Genomic DNA, 14,986 nt, shown 5'->3' with positions numbered 1-14,986 from the left:
CCCATCCACGATCCATTTTCAATGCCCTGGCTGAGGGAAGGAGGTTTTCACCCAAGATTTGACGGTACATGGCCCCGTCCATCGTCCTTTTGATGCGGTGAAGTTGTCCTGTCCCCTTAGCAGAAAAACACCCCCAAAGCATAATGTTTCCACCTCCATGTTTGACGGTGGAGATGGTGTTCTTGGGGTCATAGGCAGCATTCCTCCTCCTCCAAACACCGGGAGTTGAGTTGATGCCAAAGAGCTCCATTTTGGTCTCATCTGACCACAACACTTTCACCAGTTGTCCTCTGAATCATTCAGATGTTCATTGGCAAACTTCAGACGGGCATGTGTATGTATTCTTGAGCAGGGGGACCTTGTGGGCGCTGCAGGATTTCAGTCCTTTATGGCGTAGTGTGTTACCAATTGTTTTCTTGGTGACTATGGTCCCAGCTGCCTTGAGATCATTGACAAGGTCCTCTCGTGTAGTTCTGGGCTGATTCCTCACCGTTCTCATGATCATTGCAACTCCACAAGGTGAGATCTTGCATGGAGCCCCAGGCCGAGGGAGATTGACAGTTCTTTTGTGTTTCTTCCATTTGGAAATAATCACACCAAATGTTGTCACCTTCTCACCAAGCTGCTTGGCGATGGTCTTGTAGCCCATTCCAGCCTTGTGTAGGTCTACAATCTTGTCCCTGACATCCTTGGAGAGCTCTTTGGTCTTGGCCATGGTGGAGAGTTTGGAATCTGATTGATTGATTGCTTCTGTGGACAGGTGTCTTTTATACAGGTAACAAGCTGCGGTTAGGAGCACTCCCTTTAAGAGTGTGCTCCTATTCTCATCTTGTTACCTGTATAAAAGACACCTGGGAGCCAGAAATCTTTCTAATTGAGAGGGGGTCAAATTCTTATTTCCCTCATTAAAATGCAAATCAATTTATAACATTTTTGACATGCGTTTTTCTGGATATTTTTGTTGTTATTCTGTCTCTCACTGTTCTAATAAACCTACCATTTAAAATTATAGACTGATCATTTCTTTGTCAGTGGGCAAACGTAGAAAATCAGCAGGGGATCAAATACTTTTTTCCCCCACTGTATGTACCAGGAGCTGTGCCAGGCCCGCCACGTCTGTTGACTCATCCAGCTGTAATGCATAGATTTCACTGGCTTGTAATTGTTTCAGAACATCTCCTGCCATGTCACTGATGCGTCGTGAAACAGTGTTGTTTGATGAAGTCATTGTCTGTAGAGTTTTTTGGGGCCTTTTCCTCCAGCATTGACCCAGCCATATCTGCGGCAGCAGGAATAATTTTGTCCTCCACAACAGTATGGGTCTTGCCTGTCCTAGCCACTCTGTAGCTCACCATATAAAACGCTTCTAGCCCCTTCTTATTAATGGTATCTGTTGCTTCTTATTAATGTTATCTGTTGCATGTCTTACTACTCGAAAGTCATCTTAATTTTCACTCAAAAATCTCCTGTGGCTTATTTTTCAAACTGGGATGTTTTGTTTCTAAATGTCTACACAAAAGTGGTTTCATCCAAGTTGTGAGATAGTACTTTTGCTCATATAACAAACTGTGGCTGAGGAAAGACACTACTCCCAATATAAGTGAACCCCAAATCAATGTAGTACTCATCATATTTGTGCCTCTTTGATGGTCCAACGTCCCTGTCTGTTCGGTGCTTTCCCGGGTAAGTGAAAGTAGCTCTTCGGCTGCATCAGATTCACAACTGTCAGTGTCCATGCTAGCTAGGCTAACAACAAATGTAGAATTACTGATGCTAACATTGGATGTGCTCGTGGAAGCAGAACAACTTGTGTGGTCGACAGGTGCAGGTGTAGTACTGCTGGTAGTAGCAGTTTGGGAATACCTGGGCTAGGCCATCAGATGCTTGATAGAAGGCATCTGCCATTCAATAGTATTTGGGGAACATTTGGGAGGGACAGTGGAATCAACCAATCACATTGACTTGTAATGGGAGGGACAGTGGAATCATCCGATCACATTGACTTGTAATGGACGGGACAGTGGAATCAACCGATCACATTGACTTGTAATGGGAGGGACAGTGGAATCAACCAATCACATTAACTTGTGATGGGAGGGACAGTGGAATCAACCGATCATATTGACTTGTAATGGACGGGACAGTGGAATCAACCGATCACATTGACTTGTAATGGGAGGGACAGTGGAATCAACCAATCACATTGACTTGTAATGGGAGGGACAGTGGAATCAACCAATCACATTAACTTGTGATGGGAGGGACAGTGGAATCAACCAATCACATTAACTTGTAATGGGAGGGACAGTGGAATCAACCAATCACATTAACTTGTGATGGGAGGGACAGTGGAATCAACCGATCATATTGACTTGTAATGGACGGGACAGTGGAATCAACCGATCACATTGACTTGTAATGGGAGGGACAGTGGAATCAACCGATCACATTGACTTGTAATGGGCGGGACAGTGGAATCAACCAATCACATTAACTTGTGATGGGAGGGACAGTGGAATCAACCGATCACATTAACTTGTAATGGGCGGGACAGTGGAATCAACCAATCACATTAACTTGTAATGGGCGGGACAGTGGAATCAACCAATCACATTAACTTGTAATGGGCGGGACAGTGGAATCAACCAATCACATTGACTTGTAATGGGCGGGACAGTGGAATCAACCAATCACATTGACTTGTAATGGGTGGGACCGTTTTTACTAAGAACATATGGAAACTGCCTTCTCGAGACTACTAGGCAATAGAGAGCAGTAGTTTTTCCACAGGTCTAGCTAGCTAGCTTTTGTTGTAGGCTAGTTTGCAGCAGGTGTTATCTAAGAGGATGCTGTTGCTAATTTTGTTAGCTTGTCCCTTTTCAAGAATAACTTTCAACATGAAGTTAAGTTTCACATGAGCATCATCTGATGAGTGGAACTGTGTTTTTTATGGCAGCGTGCTCGCTGTTGTCAGACATCTCTTTTGAAAATAACTTCAGTGTGTGAAACATTGTTGCATTTAAACTTTAGGTCACTGGTTATTTTTGTGTGCTAAGCGTGAAGTGTTTTTTTTTTTGCAATGGGAAGTAATAGTTTTATTGTACATTTCTATTGGGAAATGCTTAGGCTAATTGTTGTTTCTGTATTCGTATGATTGGGACCTACTGGCTTATTATGTCAGAGTGAATGGACTGCTTATCCTTTAATAACATCATGCTGTGTGTGACTGCTGTCTTCCCATCGGCCCTATGCAGTGGTGTAGTGGCGCTTTAACATCATGCTGTGTGTGACTGCTGTCTTCCCATTGGCCCTATGCAGTGGTGTAGTGGTGCTTTAACATCACGCTGTGTGTGACTGCTGTCTTCCCATTGGCCCTATGCAGTGGTGTAGTGGTGCTTTAACATCACGCTGTGTGTGACTGCTGTCTTCCCATTGGCCCTATGCAGTGGTGTAGTGGTGCTTTAACATCATGCTGTGTGTGACTGCTGTCTTCCCATCGGCCCTATGCAGTGGTGTAGTGGCGCTTTAACATCATGCTGTGTGTGACTGCTGTCTTCCCATCGGCCCTATGCAGTGGTGTAGTGGCGCTTTAACATCATGCTGTGTGTGACTGCTGTCTTCCCATCGGCCCTATGCAGTGGTGTAGTGGCGCTTTAACATCATGCTGTGTGTGACTGCTGTCTTCCCATCGGCCCTATGCAGTGGTGTAGTGGCGCTTTAACATCATGCTGTGTGTGACTGCTATCTTCCCATCGGCCCTATGCAGTGGTGTAGTGGTGCTTTAACATCATGCTGTGTGTGACTGCTATCTTCCCATCGGCCCTATGCAGTGGTGTAGTGGCGCTTTAACATCATGCTGTGTGTGACTGCTGTCTTCCCATCGGCCCTATGCAGTGGTGTAGTGGTGCTTTAACATCATGCTGTGTGTGACTGCTGTCTTCCCATCGGCCCTATGCAGTGGTGTAGTGGCGCTTTAACATCACGCTGTGTGTGACTGCTGTCTTCCCATTGGCCCTATGCAGTGGTGTAGTGGCGCTTTAACATCATGCTGTGTGTGACTGCTGTCTTCCCATTGGCCCTATGCAGTGGTGTAGTGGTGCTTTAACATCACGCTGTGTGTGACTGCTGTCTTCCCATCGGCCCTATGCAGTGGTGTAGTGGCGCTTTAACATCACGCTGTGTGTGACTGCTGTCTTCCCATTGGCCCTATGCAGTGGTGTAGTGGTGCTTTAACATCATGCTGTGTGTGACTGCTGTCTTCCCATCGGCCCTATGCAGTGGTGTAGTGGTGCTTTAACATCATGCTGTGTGTGACTGCTGTCTTCCCATCGGCCCTATGCAGTGGTGTAGTGGTGCTTTAACATCACGCTGTGTGTGACTGCTGTCTTCCCATTGGCCCTATGCAGTGGTGTAGTGGCGCTTTAACATCATGCTGTGTGTGACTGCTGTCTTCCCATTGGCCCTATGCAGTGGTGTAGTGGTGCTTTAACATCATGCTGTGTGTGACTGCTGTCTTCCCATCGGCCCTATGCAGTGGTGTAGTGGCGCTTTAACATCATGCTGTGTGTGACTGCTGTCTTCCCATTGGCCCTATGCAGTGGTGTAGTGGTGCTTTAACATCATGCTGTGTGTGACTGCTGTCTTCCCATTGGCCCTATGCAGTGGTGTAGTGGTGCTTTAACATCACGCTGTGTGTGACTGCTGTCTTCCCATCGGCCCTATGCAGTGGGGTAGTGGCGCTTTAACATCACGCTGTGTGTGACTGCTGTCTTCCCATCGGCCCTATGCAGTGGTGTAGTGGCGCTTTAACATCATGCTGTGTGTGACTGCTGTCTTCCCATCGGCCCTATGCAGTGGTGTAGTGGTGCTTTAACATCACGCTGTGTGTGACTGCTGTCTTCCCATTGGCCCTATGCAGTGGTGTAGTGGTGCTTTAACATCATGCTGTGTGTGACTGCTGTCTTCCCATTGGCCCTATGCAGTGGTGTAGTGGAGCTTTAACATCACGCTGTGTGTGACTGCTGTCTTCCCATCGGCCCTATGCAGTGGTGTAGTGGCGCTTTAACATCACGCTGTGTGTGACTGCTGTCTTCCCATTGGCCCTATGCAGTGGTGTAGTGGTGCTTTAACATCATGCTGTGTGTGACTGCTGTCTTCCCATCGGCCCTATGCAGTGGTGTAGTGGTGCTTTAACATCATGCTGTGTGTGACTGCTGTCTTCCCATCGGCCCTATGCAGTGGTGTAGTGGTGCTTTAACATCACGCTGTGTGTGACTGCTGTCTTCCCATTGGCCCTATGCAGTGGTGTAGTGGCGCTTTAACATCACGCTGTGTGTGACTGCTGTCTTCCCATTGGCCCTATGCAGTGGTGTAGTGGTGCTTTAACATCATGCTGTGTGTGACTGCTGTCTTCCCATCGGCCCTATGCAGTGGTGTAGTGGCGCTTTAACATCATGCTGTGTGTGACTGCTGTCTTCCCATTGGCCCTATGCAGTGGTGTAGTGGCGCTTTAACATCATGCTGTGTGTGACTGCTGTCTTCCCATTGGCCCTATGCAGTGGTGTAGTGGTGCTTTAACATCATGCTGTGTGTGACTGCTGTCTTCCCATTGGCCCTATGCAGTGGTGTAGTGGCGCTTTAACATCATGCTGTGTGTGACTGCTGTCTTCCCATCGGCCCTATGCAGTGGTGTAGTGGCGCTTTAACATCATGCTGTGTGTGACTGCTGTCTTCCCATCGGCCCTATGCAGTGGTGTAGTGGCGCTTTAACATCATGCTGTGTGTGACTGCTGTCTTCCCATCGGCCCTATGCAGTGGTGTAGTGGCGCTTTAACATCATGCTGTGTGTGACTGCTATCTTCCCATCGGCCCTATGCAGTGGTGTAGTGGTGCTTTAACATCATGCTGTGTGTGACTGCTATCTTCCCATCGGCCCTATGCAGTGGTGTAGTGGCGCTTTAACATCATGCTGTGTGTGACTGCTGTCTTCCCATCGGCCCTATGCAGTGGTGTAGTGGTGCTTTAACATCATGCTGTGTGTGACTGCTGTCTTCCCATCGGCCCTATGCAGTGGTGTAGTGGCGCTTTAACATCACGCTGTGTGTGACTGCTGTCTTCCCATTGGCCCTATGCAGTGGTGTAGTGGCGCTTTAACATCATGCTGTGTGTGACTGCTGTCTTCCCATTGGCCCTATGCAGTGGTGTAGTGGTGCTTTAACATCACGCTGTGTGTGACTGCTGTCTTCCCATCGGCCCTATGCAGTGGTGTAGTGGCGCTTTAACATCACGCTGTGTGTGACTGCTGTCTTCCCATTGGCCCTATGCAGTGGTGTAGTGGTGCTTTAACATCATGCTGTGTGTGACTGCTGTCTTCCCATCGGCCCTATGCAGTGGTGTAGTGGTGCTTTAACATCATGCTGTGTGTGACTGCTGTCTTCCCATCGGCCCTATGCAGTGGTGTAGTGGTGCTTTAACATCACGCTGTGTGTGACTGCTGTCTTCCCATTGGCCCTATGCAGTGGTGTAGTGGCGCTTTAACATCATGCTGTGTGTGACTGCTGTCTTCCCATTGGCCCTATGCAGTGGTGTAGTGGTGCTTTAACATCATGCTGTGTGTGACTGCTGTCTTCCCATCGGCCCTATGCAGTGGTGTAGTGGCGCTTTAACATCATGCTGTGTGTGACTGCTGTCTTCCCATTGGCCCTATGCAGTGGTGTAGTGGTGCTTTAACATCATGCTGTGTGTGACTGCTGTCTTCCCATTGGCCCTATGCAGTGGTGTAGTGGTGCTTTAACATCACGCTGTGTGTGACTGCTGTCTTCCCATTGGCCCTATGCAGTGGTGTAGTGGTGCTTTAACATCACGCTGTGTGTGACTGCTGTCTTCCCATCGGCCCTATGCAGTGGGGTAGTGGTGCTTTAACATCACGCTGTGTGTGACTGCTGTCTTCCCATCGGCCCTATGCAGTGGTGTAGTGGCGCTTTAACATCATGCTGTGTGTGACTGCTGTCTTCCCATCGGCCCTATGCAGTGGTGTAGTGGTGCTTTAACATCACGCTGTGTGTGACTGCTGTCTTCCCATTGGCCCTATGCAGTGGTGTAGTGGTGCTTTAACATCATGCTGTGTGTGACTGCTGTCTTCCCATTGGCCCTATGCAGTGGTGTAGTGGTGCTTTAACATCACGCTGTGTGTGACTGCTGTCTTCCCATCGGCCCTATGCAGTGGTGTAGTGGCGCTTTAACATCACGCTGTGTGTGACTGCTGTCTTCCCATTGGCCCTATGCAGTGGTGTAGTGGTGCTTTAACATCATGCTGTGTGTGACTGCTGTCTTCCCATCGGCCCTATGCAGTGGTGTAGTGGTGCTTTAACATCATGCTGTGTGTGACTGCTGTCTTCCCATCGGCCCTATGCAGTGGTGTAGTGGTGCTTTAACATCACGCTGTGTGTGACTGCTGTCTTCCCATTGGCCCTATGCAGTGGTGTAGTGGCGCTTTAACATCATGCTGTGTGTGACTGCTGTCTTCCCATTGGCCCTATGCAGTGGTGTAGTGGTGCTTTAACATCATGCTGTGTGTGACTGCTGTCTTCCCATCGGCCCTATGCAGTGGTGTAGTGGCGCTTTAACATCATGCTGTGTGTGACTGCTGTCTTCCCATTGGCCCTATGCAGTGGTGTAGTGGTGCTTTAACATCATGCTGTGTGTGACTGCTGTCTTCCCATTGGCCCTATGCAGTGGTGTAGTGGTGCTTTAACATCATGCTGTGTGTGACTGCTGTCTTCCCATTGGCCCTATGCAGTGGTGTAGTGGTGCTTTAACATCACGCTGTGTGTGACTGCTGTCTTCCCATTGGCCCTATGCAGTGGTGTAGTGGTGCTTTAACATCACGCTGTGTGTGACTGCTGTCTTCCCATCGGCCCTATGCAGTGGGGTAGTGGCGCTTTAACATCACGCTGTGTGTGACTGCTGTCTTCCCATCGGCCCTATGCAGTGGTGTAGTGGCGCTTTAACATCATGCTGTGTGTGACTGCTGTCTTCCCATCGGCCCTATGCAGTGGTGTAGTGGTGCTTTAACATCACGCTGTGTGTGACTGCTGTCTTCCCATTGGCCCTATGCAGTGGTGTAGTGGTGCTTTAACATCACGCTGTGTGTGACTGCTGTCTTCCCATTGGCCCTATGCAGTGGGGTAGTGGTGCTTGAAGAAGTGTCTGTGTGAAGGAAAGGGGCCCTGTGGGAAAATGTTGTTTTCCTACAGATTTACTATACAATTTTCCCCCAAAAAAATAAATTGAAATTGACCAAAGTATTTGGTCTCCACAGAACCTTTGTTTTTGATTCAGAACTTAATATATCCATTTAAATCAGAAAATAAACAGACATTTTGACAAAATTATTGATACCCTAGATGTAATATTTGGTAGCACAGCCTAACTGCAATCAAGCACTTCCTATAACCATCGATGAGCTTCCTGCTCCTCGGTCCTGGCAGTTTGGCCCACTCCTCTTGTGCAAACTGCTCCAGTTGTCCCAGATTTTAAGTGCGCCTTCTACCAACTGCTGTATTCAGATCTCTCCAGCAGTTTTCAATGTGATTTAGATCTGGACTCACTGCTGGACACTTCAGAACAGTCCATTGTTTTGTCTTCAACCGTTCCTGGGTGCTTTTTGAAGTGTGTTTGGGGTCATTGTCCTGCTGGAAGACCCATGACCTTTGACGGAGACCCAGCTTTCTGACACTGGTTTCTCCTGATTCCATGATACCATGCACACGTTCAAGCCACCCAGTGTCAGAGGCAGTAAAGAAACCCCCAAACATCACTGAACCTCCTCCATGTTTGACCGTATTTTCTGTAAACACAGAGATGGTATGCTTTACCAAAAAGCTCTAACTTGCTCTCATCTGTCCACAGGACATTCTCACAGGTATATAAAATCGAGCACACAGCTATGCAATCTCCATAGACAAACATTGGCAGTAGAATGGCCTTCCTGAAGAGCTCAGTGAGTTTCTACGTGACACCGTCATACGATGCCACCTTTCCAACAAGTCAGTTTGTCAAATTTCTGCCCTGCTAGAGCTGTCAACTGTAAGTGCTGTTATTGTGTAGTGGAAAAGTCTAGGAGCAAAAACGGCTCAGCAACGAAGTGGTAGGACAGACAAGCTCACAGAACGGGACCACCGAGTGCTGAATCTTGTAGTTCATAAAAATCCTCTGTTCCCGGTTGCAACACTCACTACCGAGTTCCAAACTGCCTCTGGAAGCAACATCAGCACAATAACTATTCGTCGGGAGCTTCATGCAATGGATTTTCATGGCCCGAGCAGTGTCGTGGAAATTCTAATCAAGTTACAGAGCATGTGTAATTTCTTCAAACAATCCATCTTTATTTGATATTGATTAACTATTTCAATAATGGAGCTGGTCAACGACCCACCCTGAGACAAAGTTTATCACTACGACAAAGACAAACTGTGAAACCCAAGTCTAGTTTAATGTACATAATAAAACTATTATATCACAGCTGAAGAGGAGCTCTGGCAACATATCAAGGAGCTGTGTCTCTGTTCCACTCCATCCACAGCGACTGATGGACAAGACTCTGTCCAGGACTCTATATTTAATGTTCCACTCCATCCACAGTGACTGATGGACAAGTCTCTGTCCAGGACTCTATATTTAATGTTCCATCTACATCTACTGATGTAGCAGACTCTGTCCAGGACTCTATATTTAATGTTCCACTCCATCCACAGAGAACGTATACATAAAAACTGAGGTACTCTGTATTCAATTCAAGTATTGAGATTGTAAAAAAACAACACACAAAGATATTTTTATTAGGTTTTATTGAAGTTGTCATTAACAAAAACACATTCTCAGTCAAGAACATAAAGAACATAGCTTCTTCTTTATCTCATGTTTTTTCAGGCCCCCTGATTGGGTAAAACTCTTTCCACAATGGGAGCATTGGAAAGGCTTCTCTCCAGTGTGCATTCTTTTATGTCTTTTCAGTTTTGCTGATTGGGAAAAACTCTTTCCACAATGGGAGCATTGATAGGGCATTTCTCCTGTGTGCATTCTCTCATGTCTTTTCAGGCTCACTAGATGGGTAAAACTCTTTCCACAATGGGAGCATTGGAAAGGCTTTTCTCCTGTGTGTGTCCTCTCATGCTCCTTCATGTTTGCAGACGACCTAAAACTCCTTCCACAATGGGAACAGTGATAAGGCTTCTCTCCAGAGTGTACTCTCTCATGTCTTTTCAGGGACCTTAACTGGGTAAAACTCTTACCACATTGAGAACATTGGTAAGGCTTTTCTCCTGTGTGTATTCTCTCATGTCTTTTCAGGTTAACTAACACGGTAAAACTCTTTTCACAATGGGAACATTGGTAAGGCTTTTCTCCGGTGTGTATTCTCTCATGCCTTTTCAGGTTAGTTAACACGGTAAAACTCTTTCCACACTGAGAACATTGGAAAGGCTTTTCTCCTGTGTGTGTCCTCTCATGCTCTTTTAGATTCCGTAACTTAGTAAAACTCTTTCCACACTGGGAGCAGTGGTGTCGTCTCACTGGTTTGGATGTCTCTGGGTCTGGTTCCCCTGAAGGACTCTTCCTGCTGTCAGAGTGAGTGTCTGGTCTTTCTCCTGCTAAAGACAAAAAATAGTATTTCATTAACTACTAATCAGAGACCAGAATGAAACCAGAACATGATAAAACTGTCTTCCTGTGAGGTTTAATCAAGAAATGTATCCTCATTTAAAGAAAAACTTGGTGGCTGCTATAATAATAATAATAATAATAATAATGATGTAGAGCTTCAAATCTAATCTGCTTTCATGGAATGTCATGTTTATAGGCTGAGCAGAGCTCTATAATAATAGATAATGTCATGTTTTATGGCTGAGCAGAGCTCTATAATAATAGATCATGTCATGTTTATAGGCTGATCAGAGCTCTATAATAATAGATAATGTCATGTTCATAGGCTGAGCAGAGCTCTATAATAATAGATAATGTCATGTTCATAGGCTGAGCAGAGCTCTATAATAATAGATAATGTCATGTTCATAGGCTGATCAGAGCTCTATAATAATAGATAATGTCATGTCTTTAGGCTGAGCAGAGCACTATAATAATAGATAATGAGGACTACAGTATTTTGATCAATGTCATTGGATGGATTGACCAATTGTTAACGGCCCTCTGTTTGATGATGTACACTATCTGACAGTGTAGCTTTAACCATTTCTACAGTACAGAACAACATATTAAAGTATATAACTTCAGTAAAACCACACAATAGTTTAACAACTGCATAGTTTTTACTTGTGTTTTTGAGACGGTACTCACTGGTGTTAATTATATCTCCAATCTCTTCGTCCTCCTCCCATGTGACCGTAATCTCCTCCTTCACTCCAAAGACGGCATCCTCCTCTTTCACTCTGAAAAGGTCTTCTTCTTTCACTGTGACAGTCAATTCCTCCTCTTTCACTCCCAAAGCGGCACCGTCTTGTTTCTCTTCCTCCACAGTAACATCCACCTCCTCTTTTACTCTGAAAGCTTCTTCCTCTTCTTTCACTCCAACAGCTTCACCCGCTACTTCTTGTTTAACTGTAACAGCCTCATCCTCTACTTCTTGTTTAACTGTGACAGCCTCCTCTTCCTCTTTCACGGGAGCTTCTTTCTCCGTCCAGCAGACCTCCGCTTCTTTAGCAGGTGGGGAGTAGCTTAGTGAACTCATGGTCGGGGATGTTAGCGAGGTAACGTTAGCTAGCAATCATTCATTAGCTTCTAGGCTACTGCTAATTGAACCATCCATCTAGATGACTAACAAAAAACATAAATATAGAAATTAAGGGTAACTAGATACGACATAAATGTGTTTTAAACTAACTGAAACGTCTAAAGCGCTTTAATGTATCGGTTTTATGCAGGCTACCGAGGTGGTTGAATCAGTAGCCATGTTGTTGAAGAAGCGTCCCGTCCGGTCCCGTCCACTAGATTATACGTCACATTTACAACATCTCATTAAAGGCGGATATCGTCATCTGCTAACTGGAGTTGGTAACGCAGTTGATGAACATTTTTATTTTCATTTTATTCATTAAATAACATTTTATATAAAGACATACAAAGGAAACCGTGTTGAATGATTAGTTCAGAATTTTCACGAGTGATAATTTAAAACATACTTTAAGGCAATTTCTTATAGATTCATTTTATTTTTACTCAGATAAAAATATAAAAGTCATCATATTTTCATGCACCTTTAGCTTGATGACTACTACACAAATTAAGCAATTGAAACAACTTAAATTCAAGAGTTCTCAAGGTATATATATATATATATATATATATCAAATCCAATACATTTGGAAAAATCAAAATCATATACCATATCAAATTAATTTTCCAAATCAAATCAAATTCAAGTGGTTTGAACGTTAGAAACCCGAGAGCAAACAGGCAAATCAAAGCCAGCCGAGCTAGGCAAATATCACAGTTCATCTCAAGCCTTTTCTAGCCATTGTTTCCGGTCACAACTTGCAGACTTGTTTACGCTGCTGTGCGTTTTTGTTGCCGTTTTTACTTTGCTACCTGACGGTTTTTACTTTTTCATTACCGTATATTTTTACTTTTTCCCTCACTCCACTTTTTTTAAATTTATTTATTTATTTATTTATTTTATTTTATTTTTTTTATTTTTTTTTCCTCCTTCAACTTTCCTACCCCGGAGGTTTTATCTGGACATGGTTCGTCAGGACTTCAAACAGCCGAAGCTAAGTAACATTAACATGATGCCTTCTAATTGCAGTCGTTGTACTCATAATATACAGGAGAACGATCGCCTTACGGCGAGGATAGCTGTGCTGCAAGCCCAGCTTCAGACGCAATCGTTAGGCAAGGGTCATTTCAGTGTAGGAAAGGATGAAACAGCGTCTGTGCCACCAGCAAGTACAGATAGTAACGTTAGTATAAACCCCCTCGCACGGTCCCCGCAGCCGGACATCTTTCTCATGGCTTCTGGAGGGAAACGCTGTAGGAATTCTCAACCGGTGTCGCTTATTCAGCCGACAGAAACTTTCAACCGGTTCTCCCCATTAAGCGAGTCGGAGTCGGAGGCCGAGACTTCTCTGGTCTCTGCTCCTCCCGTTGTGGGGTCTGAGACGCCGACGGCTCCCACCATTAGCTCTGACAAATTGAAAACCCTAGTCATTGGCGACTCCATTACCCGCAGTATTAGACTTAAAACTAATCATCCAGCGATCATACACTGTTTACCAGGGGGCAGGGCTACCGACGTTAAGGCTAATCTAAAGACGGTGCTGGCTAAAGCTAAAACTGGCGAGTGTAGAGAGTATAGAGATATTGTTATCCACGTCGGCACCAACGATGTTAGGATGAAACAGTCAGAGGTCACCAAGCGCAACATAGCTTCAGCATGTAAATCAGCTAGAAAGATGTGTCGGCATCGATTAATTGTCTCTGGCCCCCTCCCAGTTAGGGGGAGTGATGAGCTCTACAGCAGAGTCTCACAACTCAATCGCTGGATGAAAACTGTTTTCTGCCCCTCCCAAAAGATAGAATTTGTAGATAACTGGCCCACTTTCTGGGATTCACCCACAAACAGGACCAAGCCTGGCCTGCTGAGGAGTGACGGACTCCATCCTAGCTGGAGGGGTGCTCTCATCTTATCTACGAACATAGACAGGGCTCTAACTCCTCTAGCTCCACAATGAAATAGGGTGCAGGCCAGGCAACAGGCTGTTAGCCAGCCTGCCAGCTTAGTGGAGTCTGCCACTAGCACAGTTAGCGTAGTCAGCTCAGCTTTCCCCATTGAGACCGTGTCTGTGCCTCGATCTTGGTTGGGCAAAATGAAAAATGGCGGTGTTCGCTTCAGTAATCTTACTAGTATAAAGACCTCCTCCATTCCTGCCATTATTGAAAGAGATTGTGATACTTCACATCTCAAAATTGGGTTACTTAATGTTAGATCCCTCACTTCCAAGGCAGTTATAGTCAATGAACTAATCACTGATCATAATCTTGATGTGATTGGCCTGACTGAAACATGGCTTAAGCCTGATGAATTTACTGTGTTAAATGAGGCCTCACCCCCTGGTTACACTAGTGACCAAACCCCCCGTGCATCCGGCAAAGGCGGAGGTGTTGCTAACATTTCCGATAGCAAATTTCAATTTACAAAAAAAAAAACAATGACGTTTTTGTCTTTTGAGCTTCTAGTCATGAAATCTATGCAGCCTACTCAATCACTTTTTATAGCTACTGTTTACAGGCCTCCTGGGCCATATGCAGTGTTCCTTACTGAGTTCCCTGAATTCCTATCGGATCTTGTAGTCATAGCAGATAATATTCTAATTTTTGGTGACTTTAACATTCACATGGAAAAGTCCACAGACCCACTCCAAAAGGCTTTCGGAGCCATCATCGACTCAGTGGGTTTTGTCCAACATGTCTCTGGACCTACTCACTGCCACAGTCATACTCTGGACCTAGTTTTGTCCCATGGAATAAATGTTGTGGATCTTAATGTTTTTCCTCATAATCCTGGATTATCGGACCACCATTTTATTGCGTTTACAATTGCAACAAATAATCTGCTCAGACCCCAACCAAGGAAGATTAAAAGTCGTGCTATAAATTCTCAGACAACCCAAAGATTCATTGATGCCCTTCCAGACTCCCTCTGCCTACCCAAGGACGTCAGAGGACAAGAATCAGTTAACCACCTAACCGAGGAACTCAATTCAACCTTGCGCAATACCCTAGATGCAGTTGCACCCCTAAAAATTAAAAACATCTGTCATAAGAAACTAGCTCCCTGGTATACAGAAAATACACGAGCTCTGAAGCAAGCTTCCAGAAAATTGGAACGGAAATGGCGCCACACTAAACTGGAAGTCTTCCGACTAGCTTGGAAAGACAGTACCGCGCAGTATCGAAGAGCCCTCACTGCTGCACG

At 45.4% G+C, this 14,986-nt stretch overlaps 1 protein-coding gene across 2 annotated transcripts; it reads right to left on the bottom strand.

The window, feature by feature from the left end:
- Positions 1–9,831: 9,831 nt before the first annotated feature.
- On the bottom strand, positions 9,832–12,186 carry LOC115177668 (zinc finger protein 501). Of its 2 annotated transcripts, none has more exons than XM_029738613.1 (2): positions 11,353–12,186; positions 9,832–10,649 (listed from the first exon to the last, which is right to left on the bottom strand). In XM_029738613.1, the coding sequence occupies exons 1-2, from the start codon at positions 11,741–11,743 to the stop codon at positions 9,883–9,885; spliced, it is 1,158 nt and encodes a 385-aa protein (XP_029594473.1). In that variant the 5' UTR covers positions 11,744–12,186; the 3' UTR covers positions 9,832–9,882. The 2 variants fall into 2 exon arrangements, with proteins under 2 accessions (XP_029594473.1, XP_029594474.1); XM_029738614.1 differs by having other exon boundaries at positions 9,832–10,646.
- Between the last annotated feature and the right edge of the window lie 2,800 nt (positions 12,187–14,986).

Source organism: Salmo trutta, chromosome 38 (genome assembly GCF_901001165.1).
Source record: "Salmo trutta chromosome 38, fSalTru1.1, whole genome shotgun sequence".
Classification (NCBI taxonomy): domain Eukaryota; kingdom Metazoa; phylum Chordata; class Actinopteri; order Salmoniformes; family Salmonidae; genus Salmo; species Salmo trutta.
Note: the sequence above shows the minus strand (reverse complement) of the source record. Positions and strands in the feature narration are given on the sequence as shown.